At 31.4% G+C, this 20,262-nt stretch overlaps 2 protein-coding genes across 3 annotated transcripts in view; one reads left to right on the forward strand and one right to left on the reverse strand.

The window, feature by feature from the left end:
- Positions 1 to 14,273, forward strand: part of LOC101492958 (uncharacterized) — a gene marked incomplete at its 5' end in the record, with an annotated part of 23,984 nt that extends 9,711 nt beyond the window's left edge. Inside the window, 6 exons of the mRNA XM_073366394.1 lie at positions 2,615 to 2,790; positions 2,964 to 3,074; positions 4,881 to 5,085; positions 11,117 to 11,343; positions 11,468 to 11,541; positions 12,110 to 14,273. Coding sequence (XP_073222495.1) covers positions 2,615 to 2,790; positions 2,964 to 3,074; positions 4,881 to 5,085; positions 11,117 to 11,343; positions 11,468 to 11,541; positions 12,110 to 12,461 — 1,145 coding nt within the window. The remainder of the gene's footprint in view (positions 1 to 2,614; positions 2,791 to 2,963; positions 3,075 to 4,880; positions 5,086 to 11,116; positions 11,344 to 11,467; positions 11,542 to 12,109) is intronic.
- A 1,116-nt stretch (positions 14,274 to 15,389) lies between these two features.
- Positions 15,390 to 19,478, reverse strand: LOC140919623 (uncharacterized). 2 transcript variants are annotated; one of them, XM_073366171.1, is made up of 3 exons: positions 17,758 to 19,478; positions 16,132 to 16,245; positions 15,390 to 15,688 (listed from the first exon to the last, which is right to left on the reverse strand). In XM_073366171.1, exons 2-3 carry the CDS (start codon positions 16,216 to 16,218, stop codon positions 15,419 to 15,421), a joined length of 357 nt encoding a protein of 118 aa, XP_073222272.1. In that variant the 5' UTR covers positions 16,219 to 16,245; positions 17,758 to 19,478; the 3' UTR covers positions 15,390 to 15,418. The 2 variants fall into 2 exon arrangements, with proteins under 2 accessions (XP_073222272.1, XP_073222271.1); XM_073366170.1 differs by lacking the exon at positions 17,758 to 19,478 and having other exon boundaries at positions 16,132 to 16,379.
- Between the last annotated feature and the right edge of the window lie 784 nt (positions 19,479 to 20,262).

Consider the following 20,262-nt stretch of genomic DNA (forward strand, 5'->3'; position numbering starts at 1 on the left):
CTGCCAAATTGAGGGGTCACACAATTGTGACTAGCACTAGTGTCTACCATTATCATTATGCATTCGCCTTTCACCATTCCCTGCAAACGCAAGGTAGTTTGGAGAGGTTTCTTGACGTTATTCCCATTCTCCACTTTGCACAACTTCAAAGAATGACACTCTAATGGTGTTTCCCTCTCATCTTCCATCAACTCGATTGCTATCACTTCGCTGGCGTCGTTGATCGTTTCATCGTCGTCGAGAATCACCAAACGAAGTTTCTTTTTAGCGCACTGATGAAGAGGGTGGAATCGTTCCCCACATCTAAAACAGAGACCACGTGCCTTGTGATCCATCAGTTCCGAGTAGGGAAGGTGCTTCGTTCCTCTGTTCGTCGTCGCTTCCTGTCTTCAGCGGATTCGAATTAGGGTTCGAAATTGTAGAGCCCGATTTTATTTGACCCGTTTCCAATTCTTTGACCCGTTTCCTCCCCCTCTTGCCATAATCGTCCCACGCAGCTCGTCATCAACATCACGAGCGACCTTCATTGCCCGACCTTCATTGCCCGTAGTCTAGTTTGAGGACTGAACGTCCTCACTCTCAATCGGAGCTCCGACTTGAGTCCTCCCAAAAAATATCCAAGGTACTGCTCCTCCGGTAACCTTTTCACTTACGAAGAAGTGTATTCAAATGTGGTGATGTACTCATCAACATCCCCAATTTACTGCAAATCTTTCAACTCTTCGAAGGGGTTATCCCTTTGCCTCCCACCATATCTCTCTATCAAAGCTTGCTTCAGATTCTCCCATGTCAGTTCATCCTCGGTTTCACGCAGAAAGTTGTACCAGTGAATCGTTGCTCCTTCCATGCTAATCTTAGCCAAACGAACCTTCACCTCTTCCGTTGTCCCCTCTACGTCAAAATATGTTTCTGCGCGTGTGATCCATCCAACTGGATCATCTCCATCAGGCGACGACAGCTCCACCTTCGGCATTGCCATTTTGTACTCTATCACTGCTTCATCACCAGCAGATGAGCGTGGTATCTCCTCTGAAGGCCGATTCAATTTTGCAAACTCCGTCAAAATAGTTTGACGAAATTCCTCTAGGGTTTGGCGCACTGAACCTTCCATGGACGCCATTCATATCTCCAAAGCTTCCATTCTGTGAGACGTTTTTGGTGGCATTCGATTTCGCTAACTCCTCTCGATAATCCAGCAGGTCGGACCAATGATAGAAATCAGAATTTACAGCGTAAAAATGGAATTCTATTGAATGAAAGTGATGAGCAGCAAGCTCTACAATGGTGAAATCAGCAAGAAAAAGAAAATAACCAGAGTTCCAAGAACTCCTACCAGAGCATAATCTGCTCCTAATCCAAAGAGAGACTCTCCTCACTGCCTAACTGCCTAACAATATCTTTCTCAATGATTTTCTAACTATCCTTCCCTCTCTTTTATAATAGAAATCTGTAACAGAATTATGTAAAGTCAGTGAATATAACTAACTCTTATTCTCTAATCAACCTATCTATTGGGCCAAGGCCCAATATCTGGTGTCCTATCATAATACCAAAAGTATTCAACATATAAAGAGGAAAACCACTATCAAAATGATAAAATTAAGGTAGAGAAGGAGAAAAGATAGAACAAACTTTGAATAATCAAATATAATATTTGTATGAGGTATGTGAAATGATGTGTTACAAAATACAATATGCTATCCATTATTTATACAAATACTAGACTCCTAATATACATTGCATAGACATGGGTACATTATTGGCACTAGGTATGGATATGGGTACGGTGTAAGGGATTGTAAGTTCATGGTGGGGTTATGGTTGCAATCACAACCGCATTTATCAACAATTTTTTGCAATATCAAGGAACACAACATAACTGCAAAAAAGAAGGGAAAAATATTATTACTACATTTTGGTCTTTAGGGAACTTATGTATAGAGATCAAGTAATTTTGATTTTACGGACATGAACCACATTCTTCAATTGTAAAGAAGAGTAAATGTTTGTAGAATGAAAAGTCATGCGGTCAGTGGCACCAACTATCTTACATCCATGTTTACTAGGTGCTTTAAAGGATTGATAATAAAAGTTCTTACCAGTCATGACTAAGTCAATGTTGTCATTTATTCCCAAATTGATAGAGACCTGATTCGTAAAATTTCTCTATACTGTTCTCTTTTGTTTTTGTTATAACCAGAGCACTCCCGTTCTCACAGTAATAATTATAGAAATTTTGATATTCCTGTAATTGCTTGTTTTTGTAATTTCTATTCTATTTGTTAATGAAGATATTTATTAAAAATAATATCTTGTTAGGCACTCAACTCCCTCCATAATGTATCTTTAAATTAGTTGTTCAACGTCAAATTAAGCATTATTAATTTTGATTTGTTGAGCATTTCTAAATTTGAAGTAGAAGATATTTGTTGAATTTTGTGTCTGGAAGGTATAAAGGTTTATGTTAAGCATAATGACTCGGATTAAATTCGTATTCTAATTATTTTGCTAGCTCCAAGAACTCCTGATTTTCATATTTTTAAGTGTCTGTTTTACATCATATATAATTATGCCATGGTGCAGGTTTTTTGAGTCTTTTAATCTGGATATGTAGGTTCAAATGGAAAAAGTCATTTTGTGTTAGTGACCAATCTTGAGCCATGTTCTGGAATCAGACTTCATTTGTGGCCTGAAAATGGGAAATCAGCATCAAGTTTGCCTCTCACTGATAGGGTTATGGAAGTGACATCAAAGATGATGCGTATTCCCTTAGGTCCAGCAACACGGCAGGTATATAATGCCTCTTTCAAATTATTTCTTATTTCTGTTTGAATTAGCTTTTTTAGTACATTAAAATTATAACTACTGAGGCCATTATCTTTGTTTCAGATTATCTGTGGAGGAAGAAGTTTAGTTAATTTTATATGCTTACTCGAAACTTTGAATATGCAATACTGTTACAGCTTGAATCTGGCAGTCAAACCGAGCAACCTCCTCCATCTGCTGTATTTTGGTTAGGACCTGAAAATATGCATGGCTTCAGATTTTTAACTATCTCCGTTGCACCTCGTCCGGTACAATATCAAATTTGAATGATTTCCTTTAAATATTAATAAATTAATAATTGCTTATCATCTGATAGGTTTTCAGAATTATTTAAGTTTGTTTATGATTATTTATTCCTTAAGACCTTTTTGATCTGCTTGATAACAACATTTTGAGACATGAAAGTTGAATTCTGATTTCTTATTCGTGTGGAAAACTTTTTTTAATTCACTTTTGATTATGCAAGTAACTTGTGTATAAAGTAAGAAAGAAGCTTCTCAGGAGGATGGATGGACTGCATATTCATCAATAAATGTGTTGTAAATAAGTGCAAATAGGACTATTTTGAGATAGAATATTCCACATCGAATATCCCTTTGAACACATATCTGTGATGTTATTATAGCTAAAAGGCCAGCTTTTATTTCCTTTTCTCTTTCCACCAATCATTAGGATTGATATCCATTGGTGTATATATTAGAGTTTGTAATTTGTAAAACTCAGGGACTGCAAAATAGGCTACGCAACCATGGCAACATTAAATTAAGAGAATTGTATATCCAGTATGTCATCTTTAATGGATAGAGAAATGTATGTCAACAAATCATCTTTTATACTTCATGTCCATTTTTAAGATCGAAAAAAAATTGATTTGTTGATTGCAATTTTCCTCTGCATTGTATGCACACATATTAAAGAAGGATAGAAGGAGAACATTCTCTTGCATTGATGCATCAACAATTCCCAACATTATTAGGAATTTCTTTTATATATTCATTATAATTTTAATATTTCTTTGGATTTTGTCACCATAAAATCAACAAAATTTGATTTTGGTCCCTTTAAGAAGTTTGTTTGTGTTGACATATAGCAATCTTATCTTATTTGATTGTGTTTATTAGTTGATTTTCTATTTAAGTTTATTTGTATTTTGTGAAAGAATCAAAGCACTTTGATTTGATTTATTTCCTAATTTATTTTTCCTTTGTTCTCTGCATTCATTAGATAGCTGGCAACATTGAATATATATATGTTTGTATTATTTCAGTTTCAATAATAATAAGAAATTTTCCTTCCCTTCTTGTTTTAACCTAGTTGCACCCTAAAACACATGGTATCAGAGCTTCAGCTTTGATCCTGTGGCAGCTCACTATGTCCTCACAAGCATATCCTCATGAGAAATTGGAAAAAATGACCCCTCTACTACTACAATACCAGAAGAAAAAAAATTGGTGATTCTAAAATCGTGTCAACACCTAGCACAAATGATCCACATTCCATAAACTCTAGTTTACAACTTCTAATCCAAAAGATGAAAGGAAAAAACTATGTTGCATGGACACAGACTGTGAAGTTAGTTTTTGATGGCAACAGAAAGTTAGGCTACTTGACTGGAGACACTCCTCAACTAGAGAAGACTGATCTTGCCTACCAAATAATATGATACTACTCAATTTTTCCCCATTTATAGTACTTGTGTAGGTCATAAAAAGTTAAAGATAACTGATGGTACTCTGTCCACCATAGTTGGAGTTGGTTCTATCCCTATTTCTAAAGATGATCAATATTTAAAATTTGTAAATCTGGTTTTTCTAAACAATTTGGAAAAAACAGATTGTGAGGAAAGTAACATAGCATAATCCTATTTGAAAATACTATAAATTGAGGAAAGTAACAAAACACAATCCTTGAGTGAATCTAGTCAAGAAAGCCATAAACATGATATTCAAGAAAATGTCTTGACAAAACCACAAGTTGAGGATGATACAGTTGAAATTTGTAATAAATGTATCTATCCCTTTGACCACGTATACTTAAGAAAAACCATGCCTCAGATAAGAGAATCTCAACATTGGCAAACATCCAAAGATCCAACAAGTAAGAGTATTTCTAATTTTGTTGTACCTTTTCAAAATTCTGAAAATTCTAATCATAATAATCTTGTCCTTGCTAAACGTGTTCCCAACGATTCTGTTCCTTTAGAACCTACCTTTTATGATGCTAGTCTACCCATTACTTTTAGAAAATGGATAAGATCATGTAAAAAACATCATATCTCTAACTTTATATCTTATGACAAATTATCTCCCACTTTTAGAGCTTTTATTTGTGAACCGACAAAAACATAGATCCCAAGAGATATACAACAAGCTCTAAGAGACCCTAAATGAAAAGTCTCTTTATATCGGTTTCAATAATATAAGAAATTTTTCTTTCCTCTTTTGTTTTACACACACATATATAAAGTGAGATGAGTTTCAATATGAGATAAGAGAGGCAGGGCATGGCAACCAAAAACACTCGAGATTAGTCATCACATTAGGAAGTAATATGCATGCCGCATGAATATCAATACACAATCCTGCTTTAGAATTCCAGCACCTAATTAGATTTTAGACTTGATTATTAGTCTCACTATGAAGATTTTCTGTACGACAGAAATCATAAATACTAATCTCTGTAAACCTTAGAATCTCAATTGCTGGTAACGTTCACATAATAATAATTCTCCAATTTTTCATCCCTTAACCACTTTGTAGCTACCCACTTCTCCCCTTTGATTACTGGGCAGCTCCCGTGGAATGATGTCTGCCAAAGATTATATAAAAAAATGTCAAACAAGTGAATATCGAGTTCAGAATTAATTTTAAAATTTCGCATTACATAATTATTAAATTTTGTTTGATCCAGATTGAATTTACATTCAACAGTTATTAATGTGCCAATGCTGAGATTCACAACCGGTGTAAGTTTTATTTTGGACAAACAACACATGCAATTGAGTCATCCTCCCTTCCACAAAAAATTAACACAATTTTATCGGAGGCTACAAATTCTGACCTAAAGGAAAAATGTTGAAAACATCTTTTATATGTTTTTTTAATCTTCGAATTGTATAGTAAGTCCCTCAAGATTGAAAATATCTTGCATGCTTAACATATGATTGTTTGATTATTTAAAATATATAATTAGATGATAACAGGAAAAAACACATAAATATCTAACAATTAAGCCTTATGTTCTCTATGATTGTTTTCTTCTTCAAATTAATAAAAACTATGTGTAGGACTTTTGATTCATCTGACTAATATCAGCATCATGCCCAACTTGTGCATAATTGTACAATATATTCATTATATTTTATAATCAAGAATTAAAAGTTGATATAATTTTTAGGCAAATCATTTTTTCTATTTTGCATTTTTGTTTTGTTTTCAGTAATTCTTTAATATTAAAATAACATTTTATAATAAATAAAAAGTTAATTATTATGCAATGTCAATATAAAAAGTTTTATAGCGTCAACAAATCACAACCATTCAAAAACATGACTTTAGAGATAATTATAATAAAAATAAAACATCTCTAATTACTTAACGGTTGTGATCGACTATCTTTGTAAAAATTCTTTAAATTTTTGGTGTATATGAATTAAATTCATGAAAAATATATATTAACATATTTTGTTAGTTTGTCCAACAATACTTATCATGATATCAAAGGAATAACATTATGCTTAACTTGAACACGGAAATGTATTTGAATTTAGGTATAGTATATAACTATCCCATTAAGTATGCGCATGAAGACTGACATTATGGGAGCTTGTACGGTACAGTTAGAAATTAAAGTGTTTTGATTTATTATTTTTTAAATAAGTGAATTAACAATCATCTTTATGAATTAAAATTTTAGTTGTTAATTTTTATATTTAAAAAAAAATAAATGCATAAAACAAAACATCATTTTATTAATCGTAAATATTATACTAAATTTTTTATATTTTATTATAAAAAATATTGAATATTCTCTATTATTGAATAATAAACATAAAAAAAATTATTTTGTTAACACTTTTAATAAATAATATTTAGTTATTATAATTTTTTAAATAATATAAAATAGTCTTTTTTAGAAAATACCTTATTTAATTATTAACTTAAAAACGACATGTACAGATACATCAAATTATCGAATAACTTCCCATGCATATTTGAGGATGCGAGCCAATCTATTGCTCGTAGGCAGATATATCAACTCGGTATTTTAGTAGTTTACTTACCATTTCTTTCTTTCTTTCTTTTTATTATTATTATTATTATTATTTTTTTCTTATCTTAACGGTTATTCATTGTCATCTCTAAGCACAAAGTTTAGACCGTATCTTCTTTGAGGGACGAGATCCCAGTCTTAAAATTGGGCCTCTTTGTGAGTTGTGAAACAGTGTTCATTACTCATTAGCCTTGGTTAGATAAGTTATAAATGATTAGAAGATTGTTCACCTACCTCCTACAAAATATTGATTGTTTGAAGCACTCTTCTGAAGTGTTGTTTATTTGAAAATACATTATCGAAAACATACTCTAATAATACTATAAGTAAATTGGAAGTTGAATGAGAAGAAAATGCTAACCGGATCAATTGTTCCATTAGGGAACACCGAATAAAATAGAAGTCCGTCTCCCTTGCGCGGCTTTACTCTTAAACCAATACAATCGGTATAACGAGAACTACCGTCCATGTTCAACCCATTCTGCACAATAACAATGCACCAATTATGAAAATGAGTGACTAGAAAAATAGGAAATTATTATTAAGCTTAATTGCACTTTTTAATCCCTATTCCCTATTTTAGTTAAATCACGAAAATAGTCTCTCATTTTATTTATCTCTAGTTTTGATCCCTAATTGATGAAATGTCTTTTTTTTAAAGCTACAACATATTATTTATGATTATAGATCTCTGGCACAATTGTTGTACTATAAGATCTTGAGCCATAGTATGACTTAAATAAGTGCAAAAAAAATAACATTTTATCAAATTTTAGACTGAAATTATGTTTGATGACAAAAACTGGAGAAAAATAAAAAAGGTGATACTAATAAGACACCAAAACTACAATTAAACCTTATTATTATTAATAATAAAAAATAGAAAATATTAAGTGAATGGTTTTATTTTACCTCAGACGGAAACACGGTCTCTCCACCTTCCGGAACATCTGTTAAATACAGCAAAAATGAAGCAATCTGCATAATAACCAAAACTGATAATGTAAAGAAACCAGTTGTGATAAACCGGTCTAATTGGGAACCAACCCTATGATCCTCAAAGCCTCCAATTTGATTCAAGCCAAGGTACATGAGTACTAATGAAAATACGGGATTATTACTGTTATTTTTTGTCTGAAAAATAAGTGATTATTAATTCGACTCAATCAACTTTGTTTACAACCCGCTAAATGGGCAAGTCATATATTTTGGGCTTTGTTGTCTTTATTTATGTGTGGAAGTTTAGACTTGAATCTCCTAGCAGTGCAACAACGGTAGGAAGTGTTAGATCTTACTGGTATGTGGCAATTGAATTGTAATTTAACATATTTTTCCATTGACTTTTTAAAACTAACCCTAACCAAGTGAGCATAATAAGAATTTAACTAAAGTTAGAATAACTTGACAAAGATTAATTTATTCCGATTAAACATTAGATTAAAATTAAATATAATATATTTTTTATGTATCTTATTTTAACCATCAAACAATCATTACTCTATCAAACTATTCTTACACTTCTTTAAAAATGTCAAGTCATGTATGGTGTTCTGAACCAACCAACGCAATTGGTTGTATTAGTTTTGGTTGGTACAACATTATTTCTAACAAATAAATTATGAATTAGAACAAGTGCAAATACAAATAAAATGTACGTGATTTGTTCAGACGTACTCTCTGGCTCCCTTGCTGGACATGTAGAGCACTGTTGAATGCGTCATAGTGAGAATTATATTTTTGTCCGACTTTATAGCGGAGAATGTTAAAGTCCTGAAACACAATGATTCCTCACATAATTTAGAAATCATCGTGAAAAGACGAAGGGTTTGTAAATGTAAAGAGGAGGTTTACATATTCAATCCAAAGAGTAACGTTCACGATGCTAGTTTTACTGAAAGGAAAAACTTGTAAACTAGCCGTTTTTAATCAGATACAAAATACAAAATATAACTAAGTCAAGCTGAAAAGCACGTGAAAAGAAAAATTCGATGAATCAGATTGAAAAGCTTTTTAATTACAGAGAGAGGGGCAAGAGGCATAATAGTAATGTTACCTCTCCATGATTCCTGGGAATTTTTGTTGCTTTGGAAATTTTTTCCTCAATGGCATCTAAAATACCCGTTTCGTCTTCAGAAGCGCTCATAAACGTGCCAGAGCTGTTTGAAATAGATGAATATATAAGTTTTTGATATGATTTTATGGAACTATGACATATTGTGCATCTTGTGGTTTTGGGAGGAGGTCCTCATAATCATGATCATCAATTTTCGGTGAATAGTTGGTTGTATATGACCATATAAAAGTGTATAAAAAATACCAGCATATTTCCAAAAACCTCGTGTATTGAAACATTAAAGGATTATTAAGGACGTTAATGTTGACAAAATTCAGTTAAAAACATATATATGCATTAATGATGTATATAAAGACTGTGATCCAAGAACTACACGAAGTCTTCCACTCTGTCAGCATGCAGCTAAAGAAAGGTCAACTCTAGTATAGAAGTAGTCAGGAATCAAGACTACGGAAAAGTCAATCAAAAGAAGATAACTTGAATCAACAATAACTTATCGAAAAGTGATAACAACACTCACTTTTCAACTTTAGTAAATTTTATATAGGTCTTAATTATCACTTTGGAAATGGGTTCTACACAAAGTGGTAAGACAAATACATGAATTTCACCAAATACAAGAGTCACAGTTGAAAATAGAGTATTAGGATGAGTGTCTCTAGCTCTCTTGTAAGTGTCTCGAAACATATTTCTTGTGATTTTCTATTTTTGTGAGTCTTATCGACGGATTCTTCAAGTTTGTGATTAAATCACATAGTTAACCATTTAACTTCATACAAAAATACAAAACCATGCATAGACTCCCTTGTACCATAAAAATTTACCTATTTTTAAAGTATTATCCCAAAATGAATGATCCATTTCAATTTTCAATGCAACATTATCGACTTTTTTTCTATTGTATCATTTACATTAATGAATATAGTTAAATAAATCAATACTTGATAAGAATAGTTTAGTAAAATTATTAGAGTAAAGTTTCTGAGAAAAATAATATCCACATTAAAATGGCTTGTAACAAAATGTTAGGGATCAATTTGAATATTTATTATTATTATTATTATTTACATAAAGGTATTTTTTATCATCAACTTTTTATATATTTTAAATAGCAATTTTTTTCGACTATAAATATAGTAAAAACTAAATATTACTTATTAGTATCAATTGAAATGATAATAGCTAAAAAAAGTTAATTTAGATTCATGTTTTTGGTCATGGAGATGTATTATTATATACAAAGTACATGTTTATATATATATATATATATATGTATAGGATTAATATCTTAAATATAATTGCCCATCACAAAAATCTAATCCTGGTCCTCCCCTGATGTTATCTTTGGCGTGCATGTTTTCAAGAGTTATGATATATTCGTTTATTCACTAACACTCCAACATGCTTGCCAAAACCAACATAAAACAATTTTATTGGTCATGGAGATGTATGTTGTGTGCAGGGAATATTTTTATTCAATCCAATTGTGGTTATTATAATGCATTTTTATGAGACCAAGTGGATATATTTATATTCAGGTTTAACAAAGTGGTCTCATTACTTTTTTCATATTAACACATCTAAAAACTCATCAATCAGTGACGCTTCAATAATGTTAGGATTATGATATTAGATTTATTAGGTCACTAGCCTTGTTATGTTATAGGGTTTGGCATCGTACCTATTGCACACCACAATACTAGACCTTATAATTTGCTTAAATTAGAGCATTGGTGTTTTTGAATTGACTAATATATTATTGGGTTCTATAAGCTCCAACCTGCAGAAAATTTAACTTTTTAATTCTAAAATTTTACTTGGCTATCACCTAAGGTTCAATAAACAATTAACAAGATAAATTTGTAATCACACTATTCATATTAGGTCTATGTTAATTTCAAACACATACTTAATCTAGGTTATCAATCAATCTAACCTTGTAAGATTATGTATTTGTGATTATTATTTATTTTTCATACAAGTCATTTGCTCACAGATATAGGTTGGTATTTCAGGGCTCTGCAAATTTTCCATCTGTTGCACTTGCTTGGGATGATATAGCTGGATTTCATATATATCCAAATTTGAACAGTGAAACTATTTTTGTTGATTCCTCACCAGCACAGTGGAGTTCCCCTCAGCAATCTGAAAAAACGGTGGTTCTTCTGCTGGTATGAATCACTCAATAAACTAAAGTGAACTGTTTTCATCTTTAATTCTTGAACAAAAAAACAGCAACGCAAAGTGTAACATGTAAGGGGCGACAACATACAAAATTTATTCACTATTTTGCAGGTTGACCCACATTGTTCTTATAAAAGTAGCATTTCAATATCTGTTAGTGTTGCTGCAAGTAGACTTCTACTATTGTATAGTTCAAAGATATGAGCTTCTGTAACCCTTATTTCCAAAATTGCTTATATTGCATTTTATTCAACGAATTTTACTTCAACATTCTAATGCCTTTCTAGAACCTACATTGTTTTATTTCCATTGGTAATTTATTATTTATTATATTTGTATAATATGTGTTTTTTAATACTTTATGAAGTTAAGTTGTCTTTTCATGCATATGATCCAAGACATAATATGTTAAAGTTGTGGAACTTTAGATATAAGGAGGACATAAAATAATAAGAGCTTGAATAATATTGATAATAACTTTATGCTAAATTTATACGAATGACTAAATAGTATTATCTATTTATAGAGATACATAGACTAAATGATGAGGAACAAATTATAATAATAATGAGAGATATTTGAAGTTATTTTTATAATTTTAAATTGATCATAGGAAATAACTCAAGATACTCTAATATAATATATAGGATATTATAAGATATTTTCTAATATTCAAACATAAAATTTTCTTGTTTCTTCATGTCTCCATATCTATGCTTTTTACATATGTGCTAATTCATGCTGACTAATTGTTTATTTAATGTTGTTTATGCAGATTATTGGTCTCTCTATTGCCGTTGTTTTCTTTGCTCTAATGCAGCAAGCACATTCTTGGGATCTTAATCAACGGATTCCATCAATGTTGACTGATGTCGAGTTCAATTTGACACTAATGTCTCGTTTGTTTCCCCTAGCCGTTGTACCCATTATCATTGCCTTATTCATTTCCTTCTCTATGTCTCAACCATTCCTTCAATTTGCTAGCTTCACTAGCATCACTCTAATTTGTTATATCATTGCAAATGACTTTATAGCCATTCTAATTTTGATATCTTGGTATTCTTTGTGGTTGCTGTTACACATATTTGCATCAAGACAAGGTTAGTAGATTGATAGTTACCACCCCAAATTGTGCATACTGATACATGTCTTCTAAAGTCGAGCGGAGTAGCCATGATTTTAATAGCAATTTGATTTAGTGAATCACATTTTCGGCGAATAACAAGACTTATTTTTTTATCACTTAGTACAACTTTATAAGTTTGCTAATCGATGATAGGGATTCCGGATCTGAATGATAAATGTCATGGATATTTCTTTTGCAGGTGGAAAATGTGGAAACTTTATCATTTATTATTCAAGATCCGGAATTCAAGATGATAGAGATAAGGATTCTTGAATGATAGGGATTCTGGATATTGAAGGATAAATGATAAAGTTTCTACATTTGTCACCTGCAAAAGAAATATCCATGACATTTATGATTCAAATCCGGAATCCCTGTCATCGATTAGCAAACTTATACGACTGTACTAAGTGATAAGAAAATAAGTCTTGTTATTCGCTGGAAATGTGATTCACTAAATCAGATTGCTATTAAAACCATGACTACTCCGCTCGACTTTAGAAAACATGTACCAGTATGCACAATTTGGTGTGGTAACTACCGTCTACTAACCTGTCTTGATGCAAATATTTATATCAGCAGTCACAAAGAATACCAAGTGAGATATCAAACTTAGAATGGCTATAAATCCGTTTGCGATGATATAACAAACTTAGAGTGATGCTAGTCAAGCTAGCAAATGAAGGGAATGGTCGAGAAGTAACGAGGGAAACGACTAAGGCAAGGAGCATGGGTCCAATGGCTAGGATAAGTAAATGAGACATTAGTGTCAAATTGGACTCGACAGCGGTCAACATTGATGAAACCCAATGATTACGATCCCAAAGACGTTCTTGCTGCATTAGAGCAAAGAAAACAACGACAATAGAGAGACCAACAATCTGCATAAACAACGTTAAATAAACAATTAGTCAACATGAATTAGCACATAAATATGGAGACACGAAGAAACAAGAAAATTTTATGTTTGAACATTAGAAAATATCCTATATATTATATTAGAGTATTTTGAGTTATTTCTTATGATCAATTTAAAATCATAGAAATAACTTTAAATATCTCTCATTATTATTATGATTTGTTCCTAATTAAGGATTTAGTCTATGTATATATATAAATAGAGAATACTGTTGAGTATTTCGTATAAATTTAGCATAAAGTTATTATCAATAATATTGAAGCTCTTATTATTTTCTCTCCTCCTTATATCTAAAGTTCCACAACTTCAACATATTATGGAAATATAACAACGTAGGTTCTAGAAAGTCATTGAATAAAATGTAATACAAGCAATTTTGAAAATAAGGATTACAGAAGTTCATACCTTTGAACTATACAATAGCAGAACTCTACTTGCAGCAACACTAACAGATATCGAAATTCACTTTTATAAGAACAATGTGGGTCAACCTGCAGAATAGTGAATAAATTTCGTATGTTGTTGTCCCTTACATGTTACACTTGGCTGCTTTTTTGTTCAAGAATTAAAGGGGAAAAACAATTCACTTTAGTTTATTGGGTGATTCATACCAGCAGAAGAACAATGGTTTTTTTAGATTGCTGAAGGGAAAGCCACTGTTTGGGGTGAGGAATCAACACAAATGGTTTTACTGTTCAAATTTGGATATATATAAAGTCCAACTATATCATCACAAGCAAGTGAAACAGATGGAAAACAACACAATTTGTCAAACCTTGAAATACCATGCTATATATGTCAACAAATGTCTTGCATGAAAAATAAATAATAATCACAAATACATAATCCTACAAGGTAAGATTGATTGATAACCTAGATCAAGTATGTGTTTGAAATTAACATAGACCTAATATGAATAGTGTGATTACAAATTTATGTTGTTTATTGAACCTTAGGTGATAGCCAAGTTCAATTGCAGTTCAATGATCCACGTCAGTGTTGCAACTTGAATAGGTTCCATGGATTAATTGCATTTGTATTTCGTTTTCCATTTTCTGCAGGTTGGAGTTTATAGAACCCAATAATATATTAGTCAATTCAAAAACACCAATGCGTCAATTTAAGCAAATTATAAGGTTACTTTGGTGTGCAATAGATACGATGCCAAATCCTCTAACATAACAAGACTTGTGACGTAATAAATCTAATATCCTAATCTTAACATTATTGAAGCGTCACTGATTGATGAACTTTAAGATGTGTTAATATGAAAAAAGTAATGAGACCACCCTGATAAACCGGTTTATAAATATATCCATTTGGTCTCATAAAAATGCATTATAATAACCACAATTGGATTGAATAAAAATATTCCCTGCACACAACATACATCTCCATGACCAATAAAATTGTTTTATGTTGGTTTTGGCAAGCATGTTGGAGTGTTAACATCAGGGGCGGACCTAAGATTAGAATTTTGGGATGGACAATTAAATTTAAGATATTAATCCAATATATATATATATATACAAAAACATGTACTTTGTATATATAATTGAATCTAAATTAATTTTTTTCGCTATTATCATTTCAATTTATACTAATAAGTAATATTTAGTTTTTACTATATTTATAGTAAAAAAAAATTGCTATTTAAAATATACAAAAAGTTGATGATAAAAAATACCTTTATGTAAATAATAATAAATATTCAGATTGATCCCTAACATTTTGTCGCAAGCCATTTTAATGTGGATATTATTTTTCTCAGAGAATAAAATGGTTTACATCCAAAATGTCATATACTAATTTGAGACTTTACTTAAATAATAATACTTGATAGCAATAAAATAATGAAAAGATTTAAATATTATTATTATTATTATTATTATTATTATTGTAATTATTTTATTACTATAAATTATTTCAACTCATGTGAAATCTTACTATAAAATGCACTACTATTAATTACGTAGTTATCCTTATATTATATGTGTAGTATATAAAAAACAAAAACTCAAAAAAGCTGAAGGATCCCCGATCCCCTAGCATAAAACATCAATATGCACCTAATCATCACACACAAAATTCTAAGAAATTGGCCTACCGGAAGTGGATTAGATTTCTTACTACCACTTTCAATGTCTCCAGCTTCTTCTTCTGGAAGTTCAGAGTTTCTAATTCCACAACTGACATTATTCACAGACAAAGTAACAGGAAGAAGGCTCGAGCTAATGGAAAATGATAATTTAACTACTAGAGGATGAGCTTCCTCCAACAGCAACTCCTGCACAACATGCCAAAATTAAACTTAAGACAACAAAAATGTAACTAATTATTACATCCATTTGCAAGCAATACACTTGATATTATGGAACAAATGTTAACATTATAACAAAATATTTCACTACATTTGTAAATAAACTTTTGTATTAATATCTTTAATTTTTCTAAATGCAATTTAATAAGACAAAAGGTTGAATATTTGGTTAGCCCAAATAAAATAACAGCACATTGTTGTAGTTATGCGATGCTACTTGTAAGTATCAAACCAGAAGAATTAAACTAAATAAGGTCTATATCCTATGAACTGCTAAGAAATTAAAACAGTTGCTTAAAAAACAACATTGATCAGTGGTGCTGCAATGAAAAATACTTCATAAATAAATAGAAGCGAATAAAACTGCAATGAAGTTTATTGGTAAGTCTATTCTACATGAAAATAACAACCTTACGAAAATAGGTAGATTGAAGCATAAACCATGGAGATAAATCTTGATTTCCTTCCTCAGGGTTAAAGAACTGTCCAACTGCCATGGATGCCGCTGCTCTTCCTGAAACAGTCTGAGCACTAAGTTGTCACTATAGATGTACAAATAAGAATCCTATATTCAACTAGAAACATGACATAGGAAATTCGTCATTTTTCATACAAAGGATGTATTGATTTATTCTATTCTCTACGTATTTATGAGATATGATTTATAATGAAAAGATTTAAATATTATTATTATTATTATTATTATTTTATTACTATAAATTATTTCAACTCATGTGAAATCTTACTATAAAATGCACTACTATTAATTACGCATCTATCCATATATTATATGTGTAGTATATAAAATACAAAAACTCAAAAAAGCTGAAGGGTCCCTGACCCCCTACCATAAAACATCAGTTCGTCCCTAATCATCACAAAAAAAATTCTAAGAAATTGGCCTACTGGAAGTGGATTAGAATTCTTACTACCACTCTAAATATCTCCAGCTTCTTCTTCTAGAAGTCCAGAGTTTCTAATTCCGCAACTGACAGTATTTATATACAAAGTAACAGAAAGAAGGCCCAAGCTAATGGAAAATGATAATTTAACTGCTAGAGGATGAGCTTCCTCCAACAACAACTCTTGCACAACATGCCAAAATTAAACTTAAGACAACAAAAATGTAACTAATTATTACATCCATTCGCAATCATCTTAAAGATGATTACAAAAAAAAAAATGAGTATTTTCAAAAAAAGTAGCATCCATCGTCACAAAAATCTTTTCGGAAATAGGTTTAAAACATTTGTATTCTTTTTTATTGGATGCATAGCCAATAAAAACACATTTTCTTGCTCTAGGATCAAGTTTTCCTTGATTAGGATTATGAATATGAACAAAAACAGCACATCCAAATATCTTTAAGGGTAAAGTGTATGAAAGTTTATTATTAGGAAATAGACTTGTGAAAACATCAAACGGAGTTTTGTAATTTAAAATTTTGGTAGGCATCCTATTTATCAAATATATTCCAGTAAGAATTGCTTCTCCCCAAAGATACTTGAAACCTTATTTTGAAACAACAATGCCCTAGCAACTTCAAGGAGATGTTTATTTTTTCGTTCAACCACTCCATTTTGTTGTGGAGTATCCACATATGAAGTTTGATGAATGATACATTGTTTTAGAAAAAACTCATTTATGAGTTTATTAAAATATTCCCCTTCCATTATCACTACGAAGAATTTTGACTTTTACTTGAAATTGGGTCAAAATCAATTGAAAAAAACTTTTGAAGATAATTTCAACTTCAGATTTTGTTTTCATTAAGTTAACTCAAGTTAATAAAGGGTGATCATCTATAAAGGTAATAAACCGTCTTCTTCCATTAGGAGTAGGGTCCCTACAAGGTCCTCAAACATCACTATGAATTAATGTGAATGAAGTGAATGGTTTATGTGCTTAAGGAGAATAGGAAGAACGACGTTGCTTTACAAATTGGTAAACTTCACCGAAAAATTGATCTGGATTTTTATTCTTAAAATACTCGGGGAATAAGTGATTCAAATAAAAAAAAAATTAGGCGTCCTAACCTATAATGCCATAACATTATTTCTTCGTTACTATGAACCAAAACTGAGTTGAGACCATTAACCTCTTATGCACTAGCAATCATCCTCCCCGATTTCAACTCCTGAAATTGACAATTAACTAGGTTAAAAATAGCCAAACAATTAAGCTCTTGTGTTGATTTGCTTATGGACAACAAGTTACATCACAAATTTGGAACATGGAAGACATTGAGAAAAGTTTGAGTTTTAGAATTAGGGATAAAACCAACTCCAGCTATGGTGGAATAAGTACCATCAACTATCTTTACCTTTTTATAACTTGCACAAGTACTATAAGTGGAAAACAATTTTGAACAATCTGTTATATGATCAGTGGCTCTAGAATGGATGATTCACGAAGTTTTTGAATTTGGTTTGGAACTCAAAAGAGCAGAAGAGAAATAGATACATTTTTGAGCAAGAGAGGATGAAGAAGTAAATGACATAAAGGTAAAGAGCTTATACAAATGCTCTAGTTGTTCCTTAGAGAAAAGAGATGCCTCAAAGTTGACTTTATTCTCCACATTTTCTCCATTTGCAACTCGGAAGGCCCTACCTTCTCCATTTGGCTTCTTCTTCTAGTGTAGTGGTTTTCCATTAAGTTAAGTGTGTCATGGTCATCTACATTGATCACACAAAGGTCGTTTTTTTCTTCCGCCGTCTACTTCAAAACCCTTTACAGCCATAGCAGAACTCTCAATTTCTTGCACCCTTGTACTGTCAGAGTTTTGCAGCATAACTTTCCTTTTGGATTCCTCCTTCCTTACTTCAGAAAATATTTCCCTCAACGAAGGCAAAGGCTTTCTGCCCAAAATTCGATCACAGACTTCGTCAAGTTCTGGATTGAGTACTGCTAGAAACATATAACCTCTATCATTTTTTTCTCTTTTCTTAAATTTGTTTGTATCTTTGAAATTCTCCCAATCATCCTCATAACATTGGTCAAACTCTTGCCAAAGGACAACCATGAGATTAAAGAACGTTGTGACATCTTTATCTCTTTGTTTGGACTACCACAAACGAGTCATAAGTTCATAAATCTATGAGGAGTTCTCCAAGTCAGAATAAGAATCGCATACAATTCCCACACCTCTTTTGCAATGGAAATGGGCTTCCCAATGGAAGATTCCATTTTGTTGATCTACCACCCAATGATCAGGGAGTTCTTTGACTTCTATTTTCGGTAGGCTGGATCGGTCTTCTCTGGTTGAGGAGTGTCTTCAGTCAAGTAACCTAACTTTCCCTTGCCATCAAGAGCTAACGTCACAGTCTGGGCCCAATCAACATAGTTTCTACCATTCAGCTTATGGATTAGAAGCTGTAAACTAGAGTTTATGGATAGTAGATCATTTGTGGTAGGGGTTGACACGACTTTAGGGTCACCAGAATTTTTTTCTTGTATTGTAGTAGTAGAGGAATCATTTTTTTTCATTTTTCTTGTGAGGACATGGCTAGCTGCCACAGGGTCAGAGCTGAAGCTCTGATACCATGTGTTTTAGGGTGCAACTAGGTTAAAACAAGAAGGGAAGGAAAATTTCTTATTATTATTGAAACTGAAATAATACAAACATATATATATATATATATATATATATATTCAATGTTGCCAGCTATCTAATTAATGCAGAGAACAAAGGAAAAATAAATTAGGAAATAAATCAAATCAGAGTGCTTTGATTCTTTCCCAAAATACAAATAAACTTAAATAGAAAATCAACTAACAAACACAATTATATAAGATCTGATTGCTATATGTCAACACAAACAAACTTCTTAAAGGGACCAAAATCAAATTTTGTCGATTTATGGTGACAAAATCCAAAGAAATATTAAAATTATAATGAATATATAAAAGAAATTCCTAATAATGTTGGGAATTGTTGATGCATCAATGCAAGAGAATGTTCTCCTTCTATCCTTCTTTAATATGTGTGCATACAATGCAGAGGAAAATTGCAATCAACAAATCAATTTTTTTTTTTTTATATATTAAAAATGGACATAAAGTATAAAAGATGATTTCCTGACATACATTTCTCTATCCATTAAAGATGACATACTGGATATACAATTCTCTTAATTTAATGTTGCCATGGTTGCGTAGCCTATTTTGCAGTCCCTGAATTTTACAAATTACAAACTCTAATATATACACCAATGTATATGAATCCTAATGATTGGTGGAAAGAGAAAAGGAAATAAAAGCCGGCCTTTTAGCTACAATAACATCACAGATATATGTTCAAAAGGGATATTGGATGTGGAATATTCTATTTCAAAATAGTGCTATTTGCACTTATTTACAACACATTTATTGATGAATATGCAGTCCATCCATCCTCCTGATAAGTTTCTTTCTTACTTTATACACAAGTTACTTGCATAATCAAAAGTGAATTAAAAAAAGTCTTCCACACGAAAGATTAAATAAGAAATCAGAATTCAAGTTTCATGTCTCAATATCTTGTTATCAAAAAGGTCTTACGA

This window comes from Cicer arietinum, chromosome 3 (assembly GCF_000331145.2).
Source record: "Cicer arietinum cultivar CDC Frontier isolate Library 1 chromosome 3, Cicar.CDCFrontier_v2.0, whole genome shotgun sequence".
NCBI classification, from domain to species: Eukaryota; Viridiplantae; Streptophyta; class Magnoliopsida; order Fabales; family Fabaceae; genus Cicer; species Cicer arietinum.

What these genes read in the sequence shown, in the direction of transcription:
- LOC140919623 (XM_073366171.1), bottom strand. Translation starts at nt 16,218, where the DNA reads ATGGCAGTTGGACAGTTCTTTAACCCTGAGGAAGGAAATCAAGATTTA. An exon ending in AATCTACCTATTTTCGTAAG is followed by an intron (nt 15,689 to 16,131) that starts GTTGTTATTTTC and finishes CATGTTGTGCAG; the next exon opens with GAGTTGCTGTTGGAGGAAGC.